The sequence below is a fragment of the Azolla caroliniana genome, unplaced genomic scaffold (assembly GCF_043228905.1).
Source record: "Azolla caroliniana isolate FFs.n. ecotype wild unplaced genomic scaffold, voAzoCaro1.0.p SCAF_1, whole genome shotgun sequence".
NCBI lineage: Eukaryota > Viridiplantae > Streptophyta > Polypodiopsida > Salviniales > Salviniaceae > Azolla > Azolla caroliniana.
This window is the reverse complement of record NW_028230436.1, coordinates 10,315,375-10,341,111: the sequence shown is the minus strand read 5'-3', so window position 1 is coordinate 10,341,111 and position 25,737 is coordinate 10,315,375. Positions and strand designations below refer to the sequence as shown.

The following is a 25,737-nucleotide window of genomic DNA, read 5'->3' as shown; positions in this document are numbered from 1 at the left end:
AACTCAATCTACTTTGACATCGCCTTAGATTGTTCTAATTAACCCCATCAACAACACCTTTTGATTTTGTTCATGCCACATTGGCATTGTCCATCCGAAAAATGTCATAAATAGTAATGACTTTCTACCATTGTAATTCACATGATCAATCATTTCTACCATGTTTTACCTTTGTCTTGAGAATGATGGACAAATTTTGGTACATTGGTGTGACGCCCCCATCATCAAGTAGCATTCATGTGGCTTGTCCACTTTTGTGGTCATTCATTGATTAGGGAAAGAAGAAGGGTATTTTAAGAGTTTTGAAAAGAAGGGGGAAACTTCTAGTTTCTCTTTATTTCTTCACTACACCCCTACACAATTTCTTCATTTTCCAAAAGTTCTATGTGCTATATTTATGTATATATTGTGGTGTGCATGTGTTCCTTTGTGCCACCCTTTTAGCTCACCCTTTTTAGGATGCATGTGCTCAAGTTGACCCACCCTTTTAGCACACCCTGTTTAGCCAAGCCAACCCAAATGGGTTCTGTTGTATCAACTATAAATTGATTAAGAAGTAAGAAGCTAAGTAGACTGGTTTTGATCTCTTATGTGCATTTCACAATATTTGAGGCTTTTCTTCTCTCTTTCAAGGGTAAATTGTTGAAATAAATAAAAAACCGTTGATATTCAGAGGTTAATTCCTTTCTAATTTCTAAAACGACCCGGGGGGTATTTTGAGAGTTTTGTGAAAATAGAAGGTAAATCTGAAGATTTCCCAATACTTTCCCTATCCTCCTCACCTGTAGGCTTTATGTATACATATACAGAAAGAAGGAGGATTTGAAGGGGGGAAAGAACGGTATAAGGAAGAAGCAAATCGAGAGTAAAGAAGGAACATAACGAGATGGCGTCATGGTGTCAAATTCCGACCAAGAAGATCCATGAAATCGCAGTGGACTACAATCCCGTGGTTTGCGAACACAAGAAAGAAGAAGATGCAATCGAGATAAGGTTCGATGAGATCGGTGGGGCTCGATGGCGAACTCTTCAGCAATACGAAATGGGCACCTTTAGTGCCCGTATCAAATGCCCTTCCGGAAACACCTCTGGCCTCAACTGTAGTTTCTATCTCTCCTCCCTCGAAGGCGACAAATCGCAAGATGAGATCGACTTCGAATTCCTCGGTAAAGACAAGGGTATTGTTCAAACCAACTATTATACCCAGGGTGTGGGTAACCAAGAAATCATCCACACTCTTGGGTTCGATTCGTCAGCCGATTTCCACGAGTATGAGATCCGATGGGTGCCCACCCATTTCATCGAATGGCTTATTGATGGCATTGTTGTCCGCCGTGTAGATCGATCCGAAGATGAACCTTTTCCTTGTTTGCCGATGTTTCTCTATGCTTCGGTTTGGAATGCGAGTGATATTGATAAGGGTCGATGGGCAGGTAAATACATCGGATGTGATGCTCCTTATATATGCACTTACAAAGATGTCCGTATACCTGCATAAAACAACCTTTGGTGGCTTAATAATGTCCATGCCATTATGTTTGTGGTATTGATGGAGATGGTTTATGTTGCAATGGCCACAGTAGCTTTTTGCGGTAGTGTCCATGTAAAAATGTGGTAATTTCCATATTGCTTAGATATGGTATTGACCATGCTTACATTGTGGTAATGGCCATGGTTGAATGTGTTTGGCCCATGCTTTTATTTTATGGCATTGTTTTCAAAATCCTTGCATGTGGTAATCATCTTCATTTGGTTATGTGGTAGATGGACATGGATTTTATGTTGTAATGGCCACAGTTGCTTATATGTGGTAGTGACCATGAAAAAATGTGGTAATTTCTAAATTGTGTATGTGTGGTAATGACCATATGTATATATGTGGTAATGACCATGCTTACATTGCAGTAATGACCATGGTTGGATGTGTCCGGCCTATGCTTTTATTGTATGCCATTGTTTTCACAATCCTAACATGTGGTAATGTCTTGATTTTCACTTGGTTTTTTGTAATACTGATGATGCCTATGTACACATGATGGTTTAGAAATTATGATGCATGGAATATGGAAAATTGTCAAATGTAGGGCTTTGATATGCCCACATACAATATATAGCCGTGTCATTTCTTTCAGTATGAAACTCCGTGGGAAAGAAATCGATAACTTCATGCATATATCCCTATGGTAGGGAAAATGTTTATTTTGCCAATTTTCACAAGGTATTGCACTTAGATCGAAGTCCTAAAAGCCTTTTTCCTCTCTCTCATCACTCGATTAGTTTTTTTTGTTTTTACTTTCCTTCAACGTTTCCTTGGCTCTACATGATCTTTGTGAGAGTTTATTGATATGTTACATTCAATTTCCATTGTGTTGAAAGGTTAAAGATGTTTGCCTCAAAAGTTTAATTCATCATAAATTAGCACGTAAAATCAAAGTAATAATTCCAGCAACAAAATACTTATTATCTTGGGCGTAGTTAACGATGACGAAATTATACTTTATTATATAGGGCCAAGAATAAACTCAACTTAAGACATATCAACATAAGACCTAGTGTTTACCACTAGAATATATGAACCATTTATTGTTTAAATTTTGATATTTAGATTATAAGTATTTATATATATTTTTTATGTATGTATAAATTCTATTAGTACTATATGTACTTAAAAGGAACACAATCAATTACCATACAAAGCAAACTTTAGATTTCACTCCCTTAAGGAGTATGTTCATCATGTCAAACACAATTTGAAAAATCAAATTTTGATGGAGAATTTTAGTTTATGTCTTGTTCCTTGATGGGCTTCTAGATTTGGATTATCATTGGATAGTACATAAACTTTCAAAAGTGTGAGGGACGCACACTCATTAAGGAAAGTATGTGACAAGTGTTAGCAGCTTGTAGGTCTCATCAACCCATTCTCCAATTTAACCCTCTCACAAATGGGGCATGGACGTTGTCAACTTGTTTATGTTGCAATCCAAACTAGAAGTAATACATCATAATTGCCTATCAACTATTGCATGAAATGGGTTGAAGTGAAAACATTACAACTGCCAACCACTCTATACTAAAACATCTAGCTCTGCTATGGATTTCCCATCGAACTCATTAGTGACAAAGAGGGCATTACCCACAAGTGATAGATTTAGCCAATGCACGTGACAAGACCTTGCAAAGAAAGATCATCAACTAGAACCTAGCAAGTTGGGACAAGAAGTTACGGTCCTCACACCTACTAGACTTACTTAAAAGCTAGTGTTGGTTCTCTTCATGACATCATGCCCAATTCGCTTCTCAACCATGCCATAGTCAATGGTGCCAACAATGTGTGTATGATCTATCATCATCAAAAACTTCTAAGTGATAGAGTAAGGTGGCAGTATGATGCAAGAGGATTTTGTGAATCAACGGCAAGTGCAAGGGAAGGGAGGCATGCGCGTGATGTGGTATGTACAGGACTTGGTATGTGGTGGAGGAGTTCATCTCCCTCCCTCCCTCTCTTTCTCTACCTTTGATCATATTCGACCATGGTTTCCACATATCTTTGACCAAACCCAATCTTTGCACGAATTTCTCTCCACAACCACAATGTGCACTCTTCGATTGCACACATTCGTTGGTAAAGTTCTCGAACATTGAGAGTCGCTACTCATTTTCACATGTATTACATGAAATGTAATATTTTTTGTCTCATAGGTCATATTTGACGTCCGAAGATGATAATAGAATCTCTCTCTCTCTCTCTCTCTATGTTTTGGTTCTCGGAAGCATTATTGAACAGCCCGCCCCTCTCCACACCCATCCACACACACACGAATGCGCCAAAACAGACATACACGCATACATACATACACACACACACACACATATACATATACATATACATATACATATACATATACATATACATATACATATACATATACATATACATACATACATACATCACACACATATACATATACACATACAGACATACATACATACATACATACATACATACATACATACATACATACATCACACACATATACATATACACATACATACATACATACATACATACATACATACATACATACATACATACATACATACATACATACATACATACACAGACACACACATAAATACATACAGACAGACATACAGAGATACATACATACATGCATGCATACATACACACAGACAGACATACAGATATACATACATATATTAACGCCCCACGTGTTAGGGTTTCTGAGCTGCTTTTCCTGCTGCTGCTGCTGCTGCTGCTGCCATAGCCTCGGATCTTCGATCGTCGTCCTAACAGCATCTACAGGTCGGTCTTTCTGTCTTCTTCTTGTCCTTGTCTGTTATACTTTTGCATTCCAAAGATACAAAGCCTCGATTGTCGTCGGAAGAGAATCTACCTATTCATTCGTCGTCGTCCCCCACACCCCTTTCGTCTTCCTTCTCCCTTCGTCCTTCTGTGCTTCGTTTTTCATTCCATAGCTTTGACGCTCTGATCGGTTTCCGAGAAGAATCTACAGGTTCGCGGCTTTTATTTTTTTGTCTACCCTGTTTAGATTTCCTCTCATTAGCTTCTAAGATCTTCTCTTCGTCTGAGAAGAATCGACAGGTTCTAGGCTTTGATCCTTCTCCTCACCGTTCAGAAGATTTTATTGCTATATTAGAAGAAAATGTAGGTGTTTTCATTTTATTTCCTCCTCCTCCTCCTATATTTGCATTTTCATTCTTCCTTGTGAAGGTGCAAATTTCCTTTCTCCTGTTCGATATCTGTCATATTTGGCTACCTTAGGAGCTTGTTTCTTTCTTGATCTGGGATTTTGGTGCGCAGACAATGTTCTGCAGTGCAAACCTCAGGCCTCATGAAGAAGAAATGGGTTTTTGTCAACATTTCTTCAGAAGTTTTATGCATTTCTCAATTAATCTCCAAAATCCCTCTCAAAAAGATGAGATTGAGTTTGGATTGGCATAATAAGCAACCGGATGGATCCCTCAACTACATACTCTGCTGACATTGCATGCAGTTCTCAGTATTGTTTTCGAAGTATGGATTGATGAAGTTTGTAATTTGAAGGGTACTAAACTTCTATTTCTTTCCTTCACAAGGAAACTACCAAGTCCTATTTATATATATATTTCTCTATACATATACACAGAGGCATATACATACACATACATATTGCATATCCATACATGATATGTACAACAGCTTCGAAGTAGGTGAGATCAAAGAGTTTACATGATTACCAAGCACAATTTACATGGAAAGATATTGGAAGCATGTGAACCATATTTGTCAAACCTAAGCTAGGGAATGAGAAAGCAAAATCAAAATTTTATTTTTAGACATTGATTAGTGTGGTCTTGAGACTGGCACCAAAGACTCGCTTCCCTTTTGATATTTCCTTTATTGATAATTAATAGAAGATAAAGCGATTCTAGCCTATTTCAGAGCCTAAAACCAGATGTGAACACAGTCAATGATTTGAGCCTATTTCAGAGTCTAAAACCAGATGTGAAGTTTCCAAAATATTTTTGCCCAATTATACTCACAAAGGAGTAAAGATGTGATTCTTGCAGATAAAGCATTAAGATTTAGCCCAAACCCTAGAAACACCGGCAATGATTTAAGTTTATTTCGGAGTCTAAATCCAGGTGTGAAACTTTGAGATTATTCTTAACTGAGCATACTCACAAAGGAATAAAGCTATGATTCCCGGAGAATCCGGCTGTCTTAAATGACTTTCACTTCCACTAAAATGGAAATTTAAGTTCACAAAACAAATATGACAAGCCTTTTTCATGCTGCAAAGTCACCTCTATCTTAGCTCTCTCTGTCATCCACTCACTGATCTCAAGATTATTGTATAAGGCACAAGTTACAAATAGACACAGACACCACCAAATACAATAGAACCCAATGTTAGCTGAACCAACAACATGCTGATCTGGACGTTTGCTTTCTGTGGCTTCTCTGATGTTTCGGTCCTTTGGTGCTTAACTATTGTACACTAGCCATGCAGTAGCATATTGCCTAATTTGAAGATTTCACTGGAATTTGTAAATGTAAAATAAAATAAAAACTACACTGTCATACACTAGAAGAAAATAACATGGATTGGAGAGAGAAGAGAGAAGGGAAAATTAAAGATTCAAATGATCCAGGTTTCAGCTACATTTGGAGCAATAATGGCATCCTCTCAAATTGGTAAGTTGCATTTTTTCGACAGTTTCAATATTCTGGTGATCGTGGAAGGGTTGGCTAAACTGGCCAATTGAGCTTTAACTTCTTTGTTCTAAGGGTGGGCCATTTATTTACAGTACGCAATAGGATGAAAAGTGTTAAAAGTATTCAGAAAATCACAAAGGCCATGAAGATGGTTGCAGCATCTAAACTTAGGGGAATCCAATCAAAGACCGAGAGTTCAAGAGGCTTCTGGCAACCATTTGTGGCCTTGATTGGCGATCATCCTGGTGCATACCAATTTACTTTGAAGTTTTATGACCGAGATTGTGGATATTGAATTAGAGATTTTAAAATTTTTTGATATGAATTTTGAACAGAGATTGATTCAAAAAAGAATGTGATTCTTGCAATCTCCAGTGATAGGGGTCTCTGTGGTGGAATCAATTCTGGTGTTGTGAAGTATAGCAAATGTATTAAGAAGTTGATCGATGGTATGTATTCTGAGATTCTTCATACTTGCATGTGGATGTATCATTTCACCAACATATCATCATATGTAGATTTGAAACATAAAACTTCAAAACGGTATAATCTCAGTATTTATTTCCTCAATTTCCATTAACCAGATTCTGAGGAGCCTACAAAATATATTATGATTGGTGAGAAAGGTAAGGCACAATTACAACGTGATTCCAAGAAAAGCATTCATATGGTAATCACAGAAACACAAAAGTTGCCAATCAGTTATATGCAGGCAAGGATACATGGCTGGATATTTATTGTTTTTAAACCAATAGAAACATTGTATGGTGGGAAATATTTATTGTGTGGTTTATGTAATTTTTGCAGACATCCATGATTGCTGATGAGATACTGAAGAATGTTGAGTTTGACACAATTAGGCTGGTCTACAATAAGTTTGCGTCTGTTGTTTCCTTCCAACCATCTATTGCGACTATTCTGTCTCCGGAGGTTAGAATTATTTATTCCAATTTGCTGGTTGTTGATTATATAGTAGGGATCAACTCTGAAATACCCCTGAGTTTTTCTTTATTTCTTCAGTTCGCCCTCTCAAGAGAGACAAAGGCGACTGAGTGTATACTGGCCCAAATAGCATTTATAATTGAGAAATGGGATGAATTGACCATATAGTTGCTCAAATACCGCTAATAACTTTTAGAGAGGTTGCTAAATTCTTGAAGTTGATTGACCGAAAAAAAAATTAGAACAATAAAGGAAAATGCGGGCTTTTCAGAGTGTTTCCTTGTGCATATGTTAGTGTTAGTATTCTTAATGTGGCATTTATTGCAACAGGTGTTGGCAAAAGAGTCAGAAAGTGGTGGTAAGGTTAGCCAATTAGAATCTTATGAAATAGAAGGTGCTGATAGCAAAGAGGAAGTGCTACAGAACCTGACTGAGTTCCAATTTTCTGCTGTAAGTATTTTTCAGAGTCTTCTCTTGTTTATCAAAGAATGTTATTTGGTGTTTTAGTACTTTTTGGTAATGTATGGTTGGCCATGTTGTTTGATAATATCAATCATAATCTCCAAACTAGAAGCAAAATGAGGTATGGAAGTTATGCGTTTTTGTAGCCTGAGATGGAGCTGGGCATACATTTTTCTCTTAAAATATCAGCACTAAGAAATATCTTGGCTGTTAGGGAACTTGGTTTTCTATTTTCTCTGAAGACATCATCACTACGGAACAATTTCAATGGTAGGAATTTGTAATGTTGCTAGTGAATTCGAAGCATGTCCTTAGCTTGAGAGGAATTTGGTGTTCATGTTCTTTCAAGACATTGACAACAAATAATTCAATGGCCTGAATTATTTGTTGGGAATCTTAGAAAAAGATTAGATTTGCTTATCATAAGCTTAGCTCTCCTAACTCCAACTCAAATGACTTCTGAAAAAGTCCTCATAGGGCCATCACAGAAAAATGAGGTGGAAACATTTGTGTGAATCTACATACATACATGGACACTCATGTGTATACACTTTTCCAATTTTCTTCACAATTAACAGGTTATGTGAAGTTTTTTTTATTTTTATTTTTATGTTTAAAAGTTTTGGTTCACCGATTTACATTTACTTGCAAGTGGAATATGAAAAGCCAAAAAATCCTACATTAGCTTCCTGGAATGTCCTCATGTTAAGTTTGTGAATGTTGAGCATATTCTAATTCCTTTTAAAGCTTTTTTTATAAATGCCCAACAAGTTTCTGCTGTAATTTCTTTTCCATGGTCTAATTGTCCTTTTGATCTAGTTGAATTTCTTTCTTTCTCAAGGTCTCAAGTGCCATAGTGGATGTTCTTGAAATATTATCTCCTTGGACTATTGATTGAGATTCCCAAAATATAATTTAATTGTTCTTTTCTGGAAAAACCCATGTTAAGTGCTTGCAACATTCTGTATTCTTTTAGGTTTAACTTGAGTTAATATCTTGGTTCATATTCACATAATTATTGGAATGAACGCTGACTGTTCCAGCTGTTTCTGTCCGATTGTGATGCTATATAGATGCTTTTCAATGCTTCCTTGGAGAATGCTTGCAGTGAGCAAGGTGCTCGTATGTCTGCAATGGATAGCTCGACAAGGAATGCAACTGAAATGTTGGAGAAGCTCACTCTCAAATACAACAGGTTGGACTTTGCAAAGTTTTTTTCTATGAGAAAGTTCTTACATCTTAGTAAGTTTGATTCTGTTTATAAAATTCCTTATGTCCCTTGTTCATTAATGCAGATCTCGCCAAGCCTCAATTACAACTGAGCTTACTGAGATTATATCCGGTGCCGCAGCTCTGGAGGGTTAATCATAAGCCAATGTTTGGGTAGCTATTGATGAAAATAACATTACACCAACTTCTCAAAATAAGCTGGAAAGTTTTGAAGTCACATCTGTTGGGTTTTGTTCACCTTTTGCTGAATAAATTCTTCCTTCATGCTTTGAAATTGTGGCTAGTCACCTTTGACGTTTATAATCAAGTGATGCCAGAACTTTGGTAGGAAACTCATTTAATGTACATTTCGTCAAGAAGATGAAATAGCATCTTGATCTGGATGTCTAATTTCGACAATCATAATGTCTACCCAGTTATTAGCTCTAAATTTACAGTTCTAAGATTGTTATTTTTCTTATGCCCAAGCACTGACTATTATAAAGGCCGTACTAAAACTATTTCAAGGTTCCTATTCATCATTAATGAGTTTTTGAGCCTTATGACACAATGGGGACACCTTGAAATTTTTGCTGAAGGTTGGGGTGGCATTTGACTGAATATTCTTTCTCAGGTGGTACATGTTTGGCTTGGTGTAATGCGGCATATATAGGTAGTGTTTTTATAAAGTTCATATTATCATTTATACCATTTGCTACTATCATTTCCTAGTTTGGTTCCACATTATCTATTAATGGTTTACCATCATCCTATATTTGCTGTTATATACTTGTCATGTGGCTTGAATTCCTTGTAAAACATTTGATTTGAACATTTTGTAATTGGCTCTTATGCAGCCAGAAAATTATGTCTCTTTTTTAGTATCAATTGGTTAGTACATCTATGATGGCTCGAACCTTGTTAATGTTTGCCATCCATCTGCATATGTAAACGAAGGGGGAGTGGAATGCTATTACATATTTGGATTTCACTGATTTTCAATGGAATTTAGCATATTCCAGAGTTGGCAGTAGGCTTTGTGCTTGCATATAGGCATGTTTTTTAACACGTTACATCCAGGGAGAAAAGAAAGTAAACAATAAAATACATCTAAAAGAAATCTTGCAATGAGAATAATAGGAAGAAATGGAGTATTTTATTATATCAAAGTTGAGATGTGGAGACCGCTTAAAAATATCTTTATGGTGGGTTATTGCTAGCTCTGGTTGAAAGATTGAATGGTTTACTGGTTTTGATTGCATTTGAAATCATGGTAAATTGTCAATGAGGATTTTGGTCTTCCCAAAAAATGTAGGCCAGTTTGTTAACAGCAAAATTTTAAATAAAGTTTTGGAGGGGTTCCAATTTGTATCTAGAGTGTGCATATACAAATGTTTCTTAATATTTGTTTTTTACAAGTGCCCAAAATTTATGTCACTTGTTCTTTAATTAGAAAGATGAGAAAATTCATTTTGAAATTGAACATTTTCCAACATGAAAGTCAAATACATAGCATTTTAATTAAATTAAAACATATAAAAACGTCTCTACTTGAGGAAGGAAATGTTATGTATTTTGAAAGAATTCATCACCCTTAAAAGAGTCGTGAATTGATGTGCCAAAACCTTCTCCTTTATATGTGAGCTCATGTCCATTGTTCAACTCTCAAATTTGTTTTAAAAAATGCAGAACTCGTATCATATCCAAAACCTTCCCCTTGATCAATCTACAAGGAGAGAAACAAGTTGGTGGGGGAAGGATATTGTAGCCAAAAGGAACGTCATATTTGTTTTCTCTTATAACATTAGTCTTCTTGTTACTCTTTCCGATTGATTAAATTAATATTCAAACCCTAGGTCCCTAGGAGTAGACATTTTTCTGGGCCACAACCCAAGAACTTAATGACAAAGTTGACCTTTGATATGAAGAATGCTTGCATCTCAATAAATTATATATGCAATGCAACACGAGTCTTGGAGGCAAGGTTCCATCAATTTTTAAAACCTATTGCTCCCCTAAATTCATAGATCATATTACTATAGCCATATTAGATATTCAAGATTTCAAATATAAGTTGAGAATATTGTCAAGTTTGGACAAGTAAGATATTAAATGCTCTCCAACACATTGAGGATGCTATGCCACAAATTTGCAACAAGTGAGAGAACTTATATTTGTAACAAAGAAGTGAACTTCAAAAAGTAGAATCATGATTCATCACAATGTGGGGTAGCAAAAAATTATGGTCAGGGAGACTTTAAACAACTTAACAAAGAGACCACTTTCATGTACATCTCCTCTTAACAAGGTACCAATATTTATTTAAAAATTTGGTGAGAATAGGAAAACCCCAAACATGCACTAAAAATGCTTCTCTGTTTGTTATTTGTGTTTAAACTCTTGTTATAATTTCATATTGAATAGCCGTGTAAATAATGAATAGCACAACTTTTTAATGGGTATATAGCTTGAGAATCCTAAAGATACGCCAAACAAGAAGAGCACATCCCCTTGATGTGATGTGATGTTCATGTAGTGAAATCATCTCTTATCACATTGACCCCCATCTTTCCAAGTTTCTACCCAAAAAGCCTATTTCCCTTTATGGGCTCTTCTAATGTTGTGACTATGAAGCTTCAACAGAAATTCGATCCAACATCTTATCCTACATTTAAAGGTGCACGAATATTAAGTACAAGGGATGGGTGGCCATTGCAATTCTCACTATATATATCTCCCTATATATTTTACACAGTACACCTTGCAAATCATCACTTCTTTCTTTCTCAATATATATACTTTATATTCAAGCCTTTAAAATAAAGTCCCTTTTCTATCAAGATCTTGTGTGTGTGAGTACATTGTGCCTTCACCAACACGACAAAATTCATGGCAACTTAAGCAAGGATTTCTCACTCAATATCCCAGACACTATTTTTAAGTGGGATTTATGAAATAGGTGATCTATGCGGAGTGCTCTTCCTTCTCTTCATGGACACAGATGCAAATGAAATAGATGTTTGGTCAGACGATTTGATCCTTGGTTTCTTGGCCACCCTATCACTCAATTCGCCTCTCGACATGAGATCATCGTGAGTAGTTGAGCCGGATGATGTCGATGGTGTACATGAAATTAACCCACTCAAGATAGAGTTAGGAGAGCGTTGCTCGCTATGTTCGACATCCATGCATTCCTCCAATTCTTCCTCTAGCATACATGCTAATAAATCAGAGATAATTCGCTTTGCATTACACACCCGCGGAAAGAGTTCTTGCAAGGGTCCTTCTCCGTGCTTCATCACCACTTCTACCTACAAACATTTCAAATTCCCATGAATAAACCCACCAAGCAAAATAAAACCTTCATTTATGCACTATATTGCTAGTATATAGTGCTAGTAAGATATACGTGGATGAGGGAATACAAGTGAACATAGTGCACGTCATGTCGAAAGAGAAAAAAACCTACAATATATTTGCAATGAGATTTGGGATTAGCTTTATACCTTACAACCCATGGAGCAATACTTATAGGTGTCTTGCAAACCCCTCTCGCAATTTTTGCAAGGGTTATAACCGGGCCCTTTCGATGGACGAGGTTGAGGACGTTGGTTCAAAAATACAACTTTTGCACTATTGATGATGTAAGGCTAAATTGCAAAACAACATAGTTTTTTTTAGGGTTTAGGGTCTATGGTATAAGCATAGAAAGATATTTAATGGCCTTAGGGGAGGTTCACCTGGACATGAGTGCAATCCACCATCTTTTGAATGTCCTCAATTCTTATAACATCATGGTAGACATATCTCCTGATCTGCAAAATGTTAAAGACATATATTGAGTTAAATAAGAACCACTTTGTCAATGCTAATCCATCCATGAATAGATTTTTAAGTGTTTTTAAGTATCTAAAGTTGTTTGATGGATTCCTTGCAATAATAATATCAACAAATCAAAGCAAGATCCAAATGGTTGATGAAAATGGCCAAACGACTATGAAGCCTAGTGTGACATATTTAACTACATACTCTTAAAACAAGCCTTCGAAATTCGATCTTAACCTATCCATACCTAGATAATCTGTTTTAAGTGCTTAATCATCTAGTTAAGCATCTAATTAATCATCAAAGTGCAAACCAACTCATGTGTACCCCATGGATTATTAGGCTTGTATAACAACATACAACCTTGCATAGTATATGTTCTTCTTGTATAGAGGTGGGGCTGAAAGCACAAGTGATGAACACATGTGTAGTTTTGAGGATTAAGGTCAGGATTAGTGAGCATAATTAAGGATGATGCAGTGAGTGATTAAGGATGAAATAGAGGCGAGTTAATTAATGATGGAACTTACCTGGATAAGCTTATGGTGGCTATGGTTGGGGAGGCAATGCTGACAAATGCCCATGGTGCAATCCAAACAGAATATGTTCCTCTCATTCTTCTTGGATGAGGAATGGGATCCACAAGGTGTGAAAAACTTCTCACACAGCAATGCTTCCACCCATGCTGGCTTCTCATTCATATGATTTTCCACATAATTCTCAGCTGCACTGTAACAACTTGGGTTACTGTATATCCCAACCTGAATTCATTAAGGAAACCATTTTTTGAGTTTCAATTTCATCTATATATAGTGACATACCTATTTCTCTAAATATTTCAAATTGATCTAACAGCTTAGATAATCATTTGTTTTGCCCTATGTTCACATACACTGCCGATGAGATTAACGTGTTAAAAACAGAGATTAATCCAAATGATGGAAGAAAAAGACATTGTCCTTTTTTTTGCACCTGATTTCAAACGAATCAAAATGGTCACAAAAAAACAAAAAAAAAAAATGTTCCTTTTTTATTTTCTATACAAATAAGCTTTAACCCCTGATACTTAAAAAAACCTCACAAAACCCTCTCCCAAAAAGTTTACACGAAAGAAAATATCTAAATCTCCTAATGGAATTTAATTGATCGAATGATTTGCTAAGTATGTATTTGATCGAACGATGACCCAATCAATGAAAGTCGATGACAAACAAAGACCCATATTTTGCAAATTTGATTAATTGCTATAATTAAGAAACGGAAAGGGAAGGGAGGGAGTCGAGGATTAAACCATTTCTTCCGATGGAGGCTTAGGATCAAAATCAGATAAAAAACAAAGGATCAGAAGTAAGATCAAATTAATTTGGAGAAACGAAAATGGGCGACTTTTTGCTTCTTCTTCTTCTTCTGAAAAGATAAGCGAAAGCACCAAGCGTAGGTTATATAATTTGGGTTAGTTAAATAAATGGAGCAGCTGAGAAACAGGGGAGGTAAAACAGAGGAGCTATGGAATAATGAGAAAATGAGAGAGAGAGGAGGGGAAGAGGCAAAGAACAGGGAGGGGATGAAGGAAGGAATGGAGGGATGGATCTGAGCCGTTGATGCATCCCATCGGACGGCCCTTGGTCTGCCCCTGCCGCCCCATAAACACGGCTTACTAAATAAATATCATTTCAATTCTCTTCTTTTTCCCTTCTTAATTCCTTCTTCTTCTTCTTCTTCTTTTTGTTCGTTTTTTATTTCCTTTTTTTTTCAAAATTTGATTAGTTATTTTGTAATTCTTAACACCCTCCTGGTTTTTTTTGGGGGGGGGGGGGGGGTAAAACAAAAAACCCTAAAAAGAGTTTTGAACTTGCAATTCAATCTTTTCTCTTTGTTTTTTTTTCTTCTTTTTTGTATCATTCGAATGCCTCGAGCGAGCCCCGAAATTGCTCGATCGAAGCTCTTTTTGGGCTTTGATGGTCGCAATTGTTAGATTAAGGGAAAAGGATTATAGATCTACCTCCCATTCTGGGTTTCTCATAATCCCCGTGGCCTTTCGTGCATGAACAAGAAACGAAATGAGGCCAACCAGCAAAGAAACTCAACCTTAACATTCGATCCTTTCATTTTGGGATCATGGGTTCGGACATTGTGTAGGGCGAAAGAAGCCAGAAGCCACCTTTTCCCGTCTCTATTGGTTGTGTACGAGCTTATAAACCCCTCTTATTAGTCTGTTACCACTTAATAGGTGCCAATCATCGATCGTATGGGCCACATCCATCCACCAACTATGGGGGTACAACCAACCAAGAGGAATAGTCGGACACGACATCGATTGTTAGTTGTTGGATACTTATTCGATGGTTGGTGAGCATCTCTATGTCAACATTGTAACCCCATGCACACATTAAGCCCACTGTTGCATCCCCAATATGCTAGTACCATGTTCCCCTTTCCTGTAATCCCCTCCCATATTGTAACTGAAACCAGACATCCTTTGTTGCATTTGATGTACCATTAATAGCTAGTTTGGACAAGAATGATAGTTCTATCTTACCAATACTCCATATTTAATCAATCTAAATATATATGAGCACAACAATTTATCCATAAGGAAGTCACAAAGCTCATTACATTCTACACTGAGCAATTTTGTTGTTCCCCAAGTGTCCTACCCATTCTAATTGTTTGTTACTATTTTCTGCATACGTGTTGTCCATATTTATCTAATGGAACGATGAAATATTAGGAACTTTACTTCAATAAACACAAATCATATAAAAAAAACAATACATAATCATGAAATATTTATCCAATGGAACAATTAAATATTAGGCCCAAAAAATAAAAAGTTGGGCTAAGGTGTACAATTCATACAATGACCTAATTAGCCTCCATTTATAATAGATTTGTTTGATAGAGCTACTTGTGCAATTTCAAAAAACTATATTTGCAATCCATTTTATTCTTTGCCGTAGTCTATCTCTATTTCTGGAGTGATATATGATTTGTCTATGTTTAACAAAAAGTATGTAACTCATAATCATATAGTTTTGTGGAGTGATGTGAATTAATCTAAGTTAAACGAAAGCATGTAAATTCATGTATTGCATGGTTTTGGGAGTAAGTTGGAACGACGGATACATACACATATAGAGAGAGTTGCAATTGCATTATTAATGGTGCACATTCATATGTGTGTATTTATCTTTATATAATATTTATAGTTGACTCGTATTACTAGAAAGTGCTAGAAGAATTCATTAGGATTCATAGCAATGTGTAGATGTTGAGAGATAAAACATTGATGCCAGTGAGACCGTCACTTGGTTCTTATAGCTTTAAATAATCTTATAACTTGAAGCCAATCTTCTTATCTAATGCCAAACTTCTAATAATCTTATAACTTTATGGCCTCTTCCAAGATCACTGGGTTCTTTCATAACTATGTGCTCATGAGAATATGTGCCATATCGAGTTCACAATGCATGTACGCTTATAGTTTTGGGTTCCCGAGAAATTGTGTGGAAACTTGTCAACGTCTTCAATTTCAGGGTCAACTTAGGCAGGCGTTTGCTACCATCACTTAAAAGAAATGTTGTAAGACTAGAAAGACATTGTCACATCACCACTAAAGGCAAGTGAGCTTATCATATTCCTGATCTCCCTTACTATCTATAGCCAATATATTGCCCCAACAATGTCGACTTCATTGGTATGTGTGGAAACAAGAAAAGATGGTATTGATGTAAAAAAGTTTTTTATGTTGAGATCATGGGCTCATGCTTTTACACATTTTATATTGTAATTTTGAGGGAGTTAGCCCTAAAGGGCAAGATTTTGAATACTACGAAAAGGAGAGGTATGCCATGTCAAGCTAAGGAGTTTAATTGATTTGTTTGCCTTTATGAAAATGAATGAAACCTAATGTATCTTTTCATCTCCCTTTTTGCTCTTTTGTTGAGTGCACATCTCTCTTTAAGACCGTCATTGGCATTTGTCCTAGAACTAAGAAAAAAACAAAAAATTAATAATTGCTTTGAGAGTCATGTAGACATAACAAAATGCAACAATATGGTTAGCTATATATGTGCACCATAATTGTTAAACACCACTAATTTATAAGGGATATCTGATGAAAATGAAGAATCGAGTATCATCTCATAGCACAAAAGGTACAAAGCCCTAATAAAAAGAGATAAAGAAATGTCGAAACTGAAATCACAACATTGCATTCCATATTTTGATGTCATGTTCCACTCTTCCCATTCTATATTATGATTGAACTTTTGCATCATAACTAAAAGTTGTTCATGTCAAGAACCAAGAACCACTAACCTTCTTTGCATTTTCCCCTCATTGGATTTGGTCTAAACATGGAACATGTGAACAAATAAAACCGATAAAAGATCTGCCTTTGGATTGAGTATGTACTACTTGTTGCTTAATTTGCAAGTGTCTAGGTACTTTGGTAAAATCACGAAAATCCAATGGTTGCTATCAAAATCTTTAAATTTTGGCTTCTACTTGCCAAGATAACTATGTGTGGAGTAAAAGGGAAAATTAGTCAACTTTGCTAAATAGTTTGCTACATTTTCTTATGGGACAACCTTGAAATCATTGGAGATTCAAATGTGACTTCAAATATCGATTCTTGAACCTCATGTCGAGTTATAGCTTAATATATTGCAGTTCAACAAGTGAATATTAACCAATTAACATCAATAGGCTTGGAATCTTACGATCATGTTTAGAAAACTTCCCTCTAGAGGACTTACAAGCCAATGCATTTGGACAAAGTTGTTGTAAGTGATTCAAGGCAACCCAAGAATTAACAATTTAAACATATTACAAGGTGTAATAACGTAACTCTTGTATCAAAGATCTCATAGTTTGCATTTTCCCTTAATATTGTACCCCAACATAATGCCAACATTGTAGTCAACATCTTCTCCCTAGAATCTACTAAATTACTAAGTGTCTTGTTCAATGCAACACAATCAAAAGATCCCCATCCTACTCTAATTGACCCATTTCTAGCTCTTTGTTTCTAATTCAAAAATTAAGCCCGTACGACAATGTCTAGAAAATAAGGTTTGTTGGTTGGAAAAAGCAACTTGCTTGGGATATTATATTACTAGGTTCTGATGGAGACTTTTATATCGTGTATTTTACTACACATGAGTCATTAACTGCATCTCAAATAAAGTGTACACCTACGTCTTATGATCAATCGATCATTCCAAGAATTTGAAGGAAAAGGAGTATGCTATTTGTTTCTAGTAAGTGGTAGGATTCAAGTTGTTTGGTATATCCCAAAGAAAGAACATGCATGTAAAAGGGGGGCTAAAATACTAGGCTTATTAAAATGATATGAGTAAACATTGTTATTGTTTAAATGGATACATGATATCATTTTTTCCATCCCTTATCAACGATAAAGGTTGATCACAAATAGAATCCCCCACCCCAACCCAACCAACACACTTGATCTTGAACAAAGTTATATACTTTTATAATTGTCACATACGATATAAAACACTAGTTGAAGCATAAGATTCAAACTTGGGAGGCATGTTATCCCATAGCTTAAAGATGACCATCAAAACTGTAAAAGCATAAAAATACTAAGATAGGAAAGTGATGATGGAAAATCTTACTTACTATAGCATTCCAAACAAATAGTGAGTTTATGTATCACAAGATTCAAATCAAGATTAGGTTTATGCAAAAGAAAACTCAACAATTGAAGATTATGTTTGTAGAAGACAATGTTATTCTTTTCAAACTCGGTTTGCATAAGTAAATTTATGAAGGCATAGTTAGGAGCAAAGGGTTGTGGAAAGTGAATGTATAAAGCTATTTTATGAGAATGATAAAAACTAGAAATATGAATTGTTTATTATTATTATGGTCTCAGCTCAAGCTAATTGCCAAAGGCTTAATCTCCACCATTAAGGTTACAAAGCAAAAGTATCCAATGTCTTATGTGATGTATAAGGGTAGTCTTCCATATTGTGCTTTAGTAGGAAATGCCTTATTGGAACTAAATAAACTCAAAAGATGTAGTAAATTTGTGTCAAAAGTAGATTAAACAAAACAAATAATGTGTCATTGATTTCTTACAACTATATTGACAATATTTTTTATATTTCTTCAATGGAATGATATGAGTTGAAATGCCATATCTTAGCTAGACTTCATTCCTATGAGTTTCTCATATTTAGCTCCAAACTTTCGAGGTTATTTCTACACAATTTAGGATATCAAATATTGCTTGCTCCCCAAGCTTTCACATCTCAACAGCAGAATAAACTCAACATCTACCTCCACGATGCATTGAAAGTTGTCCAAATAAAGCTTACTTCTTATTCAAGCTGATGGGTAGAATTATGAAAATGTTAAACACAAATATTCAACATCAAGATGTTTCTACCTATAAAAAAACAAATACAAACACATTAGCAAATCGTGCACTCAAAAAATGTCATTAACATTATAGCTATATGTACAAGAGGGGATGTAGCTTAAAACATGTGTTGAAATAATTGTGGAATTGCTATGTGCTGAAATCACTATAAATCATACAAAGATGGTAGATGAGGAGGCAAAAACTATCCATAGTGCCTCTAAAAAGTCATGCTATCTCTCAAAGAATAGAAACCATGTAGGGTAATTGTTCAATAAGTACTATTAAGAAAACTTGACATAATCAAAAAATTGTTTTAGGACAAAATTTCTCATAATTTCAACGTGTGATCTCATCACCAACACAAGAAAAAAGGCCCATTTGTCATTTATAACCGACAATAAAGCTAAAACTGATTAAGTGTTACAAATATATCAAAACACAATTGTGCATTAAATAATTGAAATAAAATTGGATATAGTATCTAAATTGGCAAGTACATTCTGCCCATAATCAGAGTAGTTGATCAACACTTCGAATACCTATAAACCTTGCAAAGTTTACAGACTGATTCACACACGATTATGGCCAAAAAATGTACTTCTTGGCTGATCTAAACCTGCTTATTAATCCTCTCGCAGCAAATTTTGCCCATTTAATTAACATCCAAACAAGATAATGTAAATTGTACAATGATATAACCTTGATAAAGTGGAACATTTCTCCATGAAGAGTCTTTTGCCATAAACAAAACGAATTGTCATGCTTTACAAGACACACATAGTTGGGAAATAAAACTACAGTAAAAAATGATAAGAGGTTTTGTTGATGGCTACGATCATCATGGTTTTAAGTAAGAGAAGTTCCTAAGTGAAGCTTCAAAATCTTCAGAAATGAATATATCAATAGATCTATGAAATGGATTATATATATACATAATATACATCAGATTGATTCATAGATGGAGAAGAATTAACCATACAACAACATGGGTGAAGTAAAAATTTTGAATATCAAACTGCGCCGATTATGGATAGATTCAATCCCTTGCATTCCTCTCTGTTGATTGAGAGAATGTTCATTTATGGGATCACATGCTAAGGTTTTTGACATGCCAATAAGGGAAACACCTAAATTTCACTTTATGTTGTCAATCATATCAAGATCCCCCTCCAGAATCAAGAATATTCATGGTTTAGATGCCACTCGATGTTCAAGCATTGCCAATCGCTCGAGCTCCGGATTCTATCGAGAGCCCTTTTTCTTTTGTGAACCGAAGGAGCATCAAAGAGAGAATCTCTTGGAATTGTTTCATCTTGCACTGATGGATGTTTTGCATTCATTCTCTTTGAAACATCTTTCCACCTCCACTCAAATTTGCAAGCTAATTAGCATGAAAGAGAAACTAAGATCTTTCACTTCATTAAAATTAACAGAGGCTATGCTATACATCTTTCCATTTCCAATCATTTTTTTCCCAAACCTTGCTTACGTTCCTCAAAACTAAGTAATATGGAAGAGAAAAGTTATGATTACAAATTTCATTACCTTCACTATATGTTGCAAAGCCTTGGACAGTACATATAATCTTCCATGGCCTTCCAGATCTGGATGCCTTTGCACCACCTGCTATTTCACCATTGTGCTGTCTAATTCTATAAGTAAAAGAATGGCACAGTAATTCCAGTTAGCTTCATAGCCACCATATTCACCATTGAAATAAGCTAAAACCATCATATCACAGTACATCATGTCAGATCATCATATCACATTGTATTACTGTCATTGTCATCATTATCATCATGTGTTGAGGAAATATTGCTACTATTCATGAAAATGCCAATCAAATATTTGATGGTCATAATCTTTAAATATGAAGGGAACAAAATCCACCATATCTATAAACATATTTTCAGTAAATTTGTGGTAAATCCTAAATCCCCATGGCGTTTTCTAATTATTTCATGTGTAAGAAGCTAACCTACACATAGCTTCGCTCTCCATAAATTCTCGTTTGATGGAACCAGTTAAAAATATTCACTCATGAATTATCCAATCTTTAATATTCATCAAAGCCATAATACAAAATACCTATTTGTTGTCTATTTCCATGGATTTCCAACACAGAAAGAAAACACCTTACATCATTGTTGAAAGAAATTGTCCTTCTTTGCAATGTACAGGCAATGATGCACATCACATATTTGTATACTAAAAATGCAAAATTTACCATCCATTTCCATGCAATTTAAATTATAAACAGTCAAAATCCTTGACTCGAGAATTATAAACATATAAAAATACCTATGTGAAGTTTCTTTTCATGGATTTAAATAGAGAAATACAACACCTACTTTTATTCGTCTATTGTTTCTTTGGTTCCAGTAATGAATACTTTCACAAAACCTATTTTCATTTCAGTTTCCATGGCTTTAACAGAGAAATGGTTGCCGTAATCATATGTGTTAACTGAAACAGAACCTATTTGAGTCGATTTTCATGAATTTACATATAAGATCCTGTGCGCATCGACTCTTCATGGGAATTTAACACAATTTCTCCTTTCTTCGTGAAGAAAAAATAGAGAGAGGCATACCTGCGATGAAGATCGGAAGTGACACCAACGTAGGTTCGACACAGATCTGCAGAGAGAAGGCAGTAAACGAAGAAAGACGAGGGTGAAGGAGAAGAAGGGACAGGAAAGCTGTTATCTGAGAGGAGACCACTGTTGGATGTCTGAGAATCGGTTCTGGCCTGGTGGCGAAGAATCGCGGAGGAGAAGCGCATCGAAGAAGAGAACGGTGGCGAGGCGGGGGGAGGCGAAACGGCTCGGATACCGGTTCCGGTTCCGATTCCGGTTCGGAGGAGCGTCAACATGTGTGTGTGTGTGTGTCTCTCTCTCTCTCTGAGAGAGAAGAAGAGAAATAAATATGTGGTGTGTGTGTATGAGGCCAAATTAGAGGTGTGGGAGGGACCAAATTCCATACTAATAGTAATAATAATATATGTAATATATGAATGTCTTATCATCTCACTTCCTTAAAAAGGAGGCGTTACTACTACTCTTGGAGTAGTTAGTCACAACCAACCCAAATACAACAAGTTCTCTCGGCTTGAAAAATAATGCTCCCGCCCGCCCAATTGATGGCAAAAAACCTTTCCTCTCCGTGGATGGAAACATTCCGAGGAGGGCGCGTGTATGACCCTCCCATTTTTATCATGCCCCGTCTCACAAGTCGTCCGTCCCATCATATTTCCCGCCAATCGAATCGAACACACGCCTTATATGCATTTGTTGTTTGAGCATGCTACCTACTTACTTACTTACTGTATGTAAAGCAAAGCAGCGTGAGCCCGATATGTCCATCCATCCATCTATCCATCCATCCTCCACTTAAAAAGTTTTTCGATTCTCATATCTTTCATGTTTGCATGACCATCATCGTGATCTCTCTCTCTCTCTCTCTCTCTCTCTATGGACAAACACATCTTAAGATGGCAAAGAACTCAATGTAGGCCATGTTGGGCTCTTAAAAAGACATGAATAGAAATTTCTTTCTTTGTGTGTGTCTATTGGGCATCGAGTGTGAAACCGAATGAGTGCCATTTCACACACACACACACACATGGAACGCAGACTTTTGAAGTACATATGTAAAATCCATTAACTTTCTCTGAAGATTCCTACTGAGGGAGGCCCCGACAGAGAATAAGAAACCCTAAACAAAACCTCTTTGAAGAAGAAGCCACTGTGAGGGGACGAGCGACCGAGAATCTCATCTCTCATTGCGAGGGGACGATCGAATGACGCAGAAGGGATCGCTTTTCAAAGGGCAGCAGAAGAAATCTGCAGCTGCCAATCGCCATGGAAAACTCATCAACATCAGGAAAGGTTAGTATGAAATTAATTGATTAAACAATCTACTTCAATTTTCCTTCTTTCATATAAGGATTACATATACTCTTTTTTCCCGTATTTATTTTCCTCAGGGAAGGTCTTCAAGAAGCCCTCAAAAAAAACAGAGGAGATGGAAGTTAACAAGGTATTCCATTCCTCGTTTCTCACTTTTATTTTGGCGTGGATATATATATATATATATATATATATTAACGAGCACAATGATATATTAACATCCATGAGAGATCAATATAACCTTTGGCACCAGAAATCATTACCAAAGAACCCTCTGCAGCTGGAGAGTGTCTTTTCAAAATCGTCGAACAATATGAAAAACTTAAATGATGAATTGAAAACATTAAGCTAGACGCTGGAAATTCGATACTTTGCATCAGTGTGTCACCGTAGGATGATGTGATATGCCACATTTCGCCCTTTTGGGCATCCACCAACTGGCCATTGATAAACTTTCTTAAAGTGAGTACTAATGTGGCTGAATACTACAGTTACTCATGTTCTCATGTTCTCATGTCCTGTACTTTTCCTCCTAGCTGCACATCCAGATATTCGTCGACTTTTCCAGATATCTTGGAAGTTATCTCCGCAAAAGCATCCAAATTCCCATGTGGCATTGGGCCTTAGATGAAAATATCTATAAGTAGTATTCTGCATAAACAAGAAGCAATACTGTGAGGTGTCTAATAGCTGGTTTTTCCTCATGATCTCTCAGGGCTTCTTGGATAAACTCTCCTAGTTGGTCAATACATAGAATATGTGCAGCAGGTCTAGAGAGAATTCTTGTTTCACTCTCATGGTGCTCGTAAGCTCTCTAAAAAAGCTATTCTTTGTCTTCAACCTGCATCTTATTTACTGTTATAGCAGAGTTACTAGAGACATATGGCATATGGGACAAAAGGTGAAACGTTTTTGCCTCGTTATGTGTGGAATTGGGTAGTGACTCTCAACGCTCAAGAATTTTACCAGTAAATGTTGCAATCAACAATGCACATTGCGATTGTGAGAGAAATATGTAGAGGGATTGAATTGGGTTTCCAACATGTGAAAAGCAAATTCAAATGCGGTCGAATGTAGCACATTGTATCAAAGTGGGATACTCTGAACTCTTGAACTTGTTCTTGGCAAAATATGTATAGTAAAGTCTCCCAAGTGTATCTCAATGCGCCCTCTCATATCAGAGAAATGTGAACTAAATTGTATGGAAGCAATGGTGTCGATGCCAAGTGAAGGGAGGGGCTCTTGCATGTATTGATGAATGCAGTTTCCCCGTATGGAGAAGAAGATGATTTTGTAGTTTGAAGCAACAAATGTGAACCTCCACATCTTTCCCAATCCATGATACATTGATGTTGCAAAAAAGCCTCATTCATGAACAGACTATTGATACATAAGGAAACAAATGTGATTTGTCCCATTTTCCAAACCATTTCTTCATATCTTGCATCCATTTAGAGAGAGAGAGAGAGAGAGAGAGAGAGAGATGTCTAATGCTCACGTTTTTTGTATAGGAAGTTCAAAAGTTCATAGACCAAGCAAATGAGTCGAAAGCAGCAACAATAGCTTGTAAAGAGGGGGCCCGCTTGAGGTTAATCAAGATGCCTGAGGAGGCAGCAACTTCGAAGAAATCAAAGAAGTCTAAGTCTTGAATATAAAATCATGTTCGTTGGAATTGTCATGATTGATATTTCAAGAAGCCATTGATCATTCGGTCTGATAATTTAGAGTACCTCCCGTGTGTGTTAAGAGAAAAATTGGCTTATGATGTGTGACTTCTGTAATGGAGGCGCTTTACAGCAATGATCTTTGTGTATTCAATGTTTACTTTTAAAAATTTCAAAGCAAATGGAAATATTATTAATGCAAGGTTAAGCTTGTTAACTTATGGGCAATATCATCATTTTGCAGTTTTTATAAGGAAAGAATTTCATTTTGCCCCTCTTTTCTCTCGCTAAATAATTGAGGTAAGAATTGTTCTTTAAATCAGAGAGATGTGAACTACTTTGTGGTTGATGTGCTGTAAACATGATGGAGCCCAAATCAAAATGGTTGATCAATAATCTCTAATCAAGCAATCATGTGCTTGAAATAACCACTAATTAAAACAAGAAAAACTCTAACTTACCTGGTCAAGCACTAATTGCTGTGATCTAACGTTAGTTATACCCTTGATTGAGTGATAATGGTACCAATCAATTTTTTATAACCTCTGGTCAAGCATTAATTTTGAAACAAGAGGCAATGAACATCCAAACGAAATCCCAATAATTACTTTACTAGCTAAGTGTAAAGAACCCCCTTTAATTGAGTATTATCATTGCTAGTGAAGTGTGAATCACCTTGAATTCTCTATTAACTAACCACACTCTTCAGGTCTGTGATTTAGGCAATTAAACTAAAAATCAATTTCAAATTCTGGATTTACTTTGGTAATTTCTTTAAGTAGTTTATTGGTGTTTTCCCTATCTAAGGAGCTTTTCAGTTTTCTTGGCCTCCAAAAGTTGGCATTTGCATCTCATAGGTTGCAGCTTGTAGACATTTTATAGCTTCTCCTTTTGCAATCAATGCATAGCATGTCATGGTACTGAATTATCAAGGTAAATCATGGCTTCCTCTTAAGTATGTGGGGACTATTTCTTATTATCGTTAAAGAGTATACAAAAAAATACTAAAAATCATAGTCATGTTACCAAGCAAACCCAAAAGCAACTTCAACATCGATTTGATAATAACTTTGGTTATTTTATTAGC

General features: G+C 36.0%; 5 protein-coding genes across 5 annotated transcripts; 3 read left to right on the top strand and 2 right to left on the bottom strand.

Moving 5' to 3' along the window:
- Positions 1–808: 808 nt before the first annotated feature.
- Positions 809–1,725, top strand: LOC147868933 (xyloglucan endotransglucosylase/hydrolase protein 31-like). Its single transcript, XM_087324882.1, has one exon. It carries the CDS (start codon positions 887–889, stop codon positions 1,496–1,498), a length of 612 nt encoding a protein of 203 aa, XP_087181008.1. The 5' UTR covers positions 809–886; the 3' UTR covers positions 1,499–1,725.
- Positions 1,726–4,174: 2,449 nt separating this feature from the next.
- Positions 4,175–9,338, top strand: ATP3 (gamma subunit of Mt ATP synthase). Its single transcript, XM_087324860.1, has 9 exons — positions 4,175–4,327; positions 6,181–6,223; positions 6,337–6,489; positions 6,580–6,693; positions 6,829–6,956; positions 7,052–7,174; positions 7,517–7,636; positions 8,722–8,843; positions 8,944–9,338. Exons 2-9 carry the CDS (start codon positions 6,205–6,207, stop codon positions 9,011–9,013), a joined length of 849 nt encoding a protein of 282 aa, XP_087180986.1. The 5' UTR covers positions 4,175–4,327; positions 6,181–6,204; the 3' UTR covers positions 9,014–9,338.
- A 2,300-nt stretch (positions 9,339–11,638) lies between these two features.
- Positions 11,639–13,438, bottom strand: LOC147868931 (protein RGF1 INDUCIBLE TRANSCRIPTION FACTOR 1-like). The gene is made up of 4 exons (XM_087334706.1): positions 13,213–13,438; positions 12,598–12,672; positions 12,364–12,507; positions 11,639–12,168 (listed from the first exon to the last, which is right to left on the bottom strand). The coding sequence occupies exons 1-4, from the start codon at positions 13,381–13,383 to the stop codon at positions 11,806–11,808; spliced, it is 753 nt and encodes a 250-aa protein (XP_087190832.1). The 5' UTR covers positions 13,384–13,438; the 3' UTR covers positions 11,639–11,805.
- A 6,561-nt stretch (positions 13,439–19,999) lies between these two features.
- LOC147868930 (Excinuclease ABC, C subunit, N-terminal) lies at positions 20,000–21,919 on the bottom strand. The gene is made up of 3 exons (XM_087324848.1): positions 21,670–21,919; positions 20,622–20,728; positions 20,000–20,457 (listed from the first exon to the last, which is right to left on the bottom strand). The coding sequence occupies exons 1-3, from the start codon at positions 21,858–21,860 to the stop codon at positions 20,252–20,254; spliced, it is 504 nt and encodes a 167-aa protein (XP_087180974.1). The 5' UTR covers positions 21,861–21,919; the 3' UTR covers positions 20,000–20,251.
- Positions 21,920–22,806: 887 nt separating this feature from the next.
- LOC147868929 (2,3-bisphosphoglycerate-dependent phosphoglycerate mutase) lies at positions 22,807–24,867 on the top strand. Its single transcript, XM_087324836.1, has 3 exons — positions 22,807–22,965; positions 23,064–23,116; positions 24,498–24,867. Exons 1-3 carry the CDS (start codon positions 22,878–22,880, stop codon positions 24,633–24,635), a joined length of 279 nt encoding a protein of 92 aa, XP_087180962.1. The 5' UTR covers positions 22,807–22,877; the 3' UTR covers positions 24,636–24,867.
- Positions 24,868–25,737: the final 870 nt, after the last annotated feature.

Coding starts and splice junctions, on each gene's coding strand:
- LOC147868933 (XM_087324882.1), top strand. CDS start 887: ATGGCGTCATGGTGTCAAATTCCGACCAAGAAGATCCATGAAATCGCA.
- ATP3 (XM_087324860.1), top strand. Junction 6,490..6,579: donor CTTGATTGGCGATCATCCTG/GTGCATACCAAT, acceptor AATTTTGAACAG/AGATTGATTCAAAAAAGAAT. Junction 6,694..6,828: donor TATTAAGAAGTTGATCGATG/GTATGTATTCTG, acceptor TCCATTAACCAG/ATTCTGAGGAGCCTACAAAA.
- LOC147868931 (XM_087334706.1), bottom strand. CDS start 13,383: ATGAATGAGAAGCCAGCATGGGTGGAAGCATTGCTGTGTGAGAAGTTT. Junction 12,673..13,212: donor GCCACCATAAGCTTATCCAG/GTAAGTTCCATC, acceptor AACATTTTGCAG/ATCAGGAGATATGTCTACCA. Junction 12,508..12,597: donor TGGATTGCACTCATGTCCAG/GTGAACCTCCCC, acceptor TTTGCAATTTAG/CCTTACATCATCAATAGTGC.
- LOC147868930 (XM_087324848.1), bottom strand. CDS start 21,860: ATGCGCTTCTCCTCCGCGATTCTTCGCCACCAGGCCAGAACCGATTCT. Junction 20,729..21,669: donor ACTTCCGATCTTCATCGCAG/GTATGCCTCTCT, acceptor TTTTACTTATAG/AATTAGACAGCACAATGGTG. Junction 20,458..20,621: donor CTTTGCAACATATAGTGAAG/GTAATGAAATTT, acceptor CATGCTAATTAG/CTTGCAAATTTGAGTGGAGG.
- LOC147868929 (XM_087324836.1), top strand. CDS start 22,878: ATGACGCAGAAGGGATCGCTTTTCAAAGGGCAGCAGAAGAAATCTGCA. Junction 22,966..23,063: donor ACTCATCAACATCAGGAAAG/GTTAGTATGAAA, acceptor TATTTTCCTCAG/GGAAGGTCTTCAAGAAGCCC. Junction 23,117..24,497: donor AGGAGATGGAAGTTAACAAG/GTATTCCATTCC, acceptor TTTTTTGTATAG/GAAGTTCAAAAGTTCATAGA.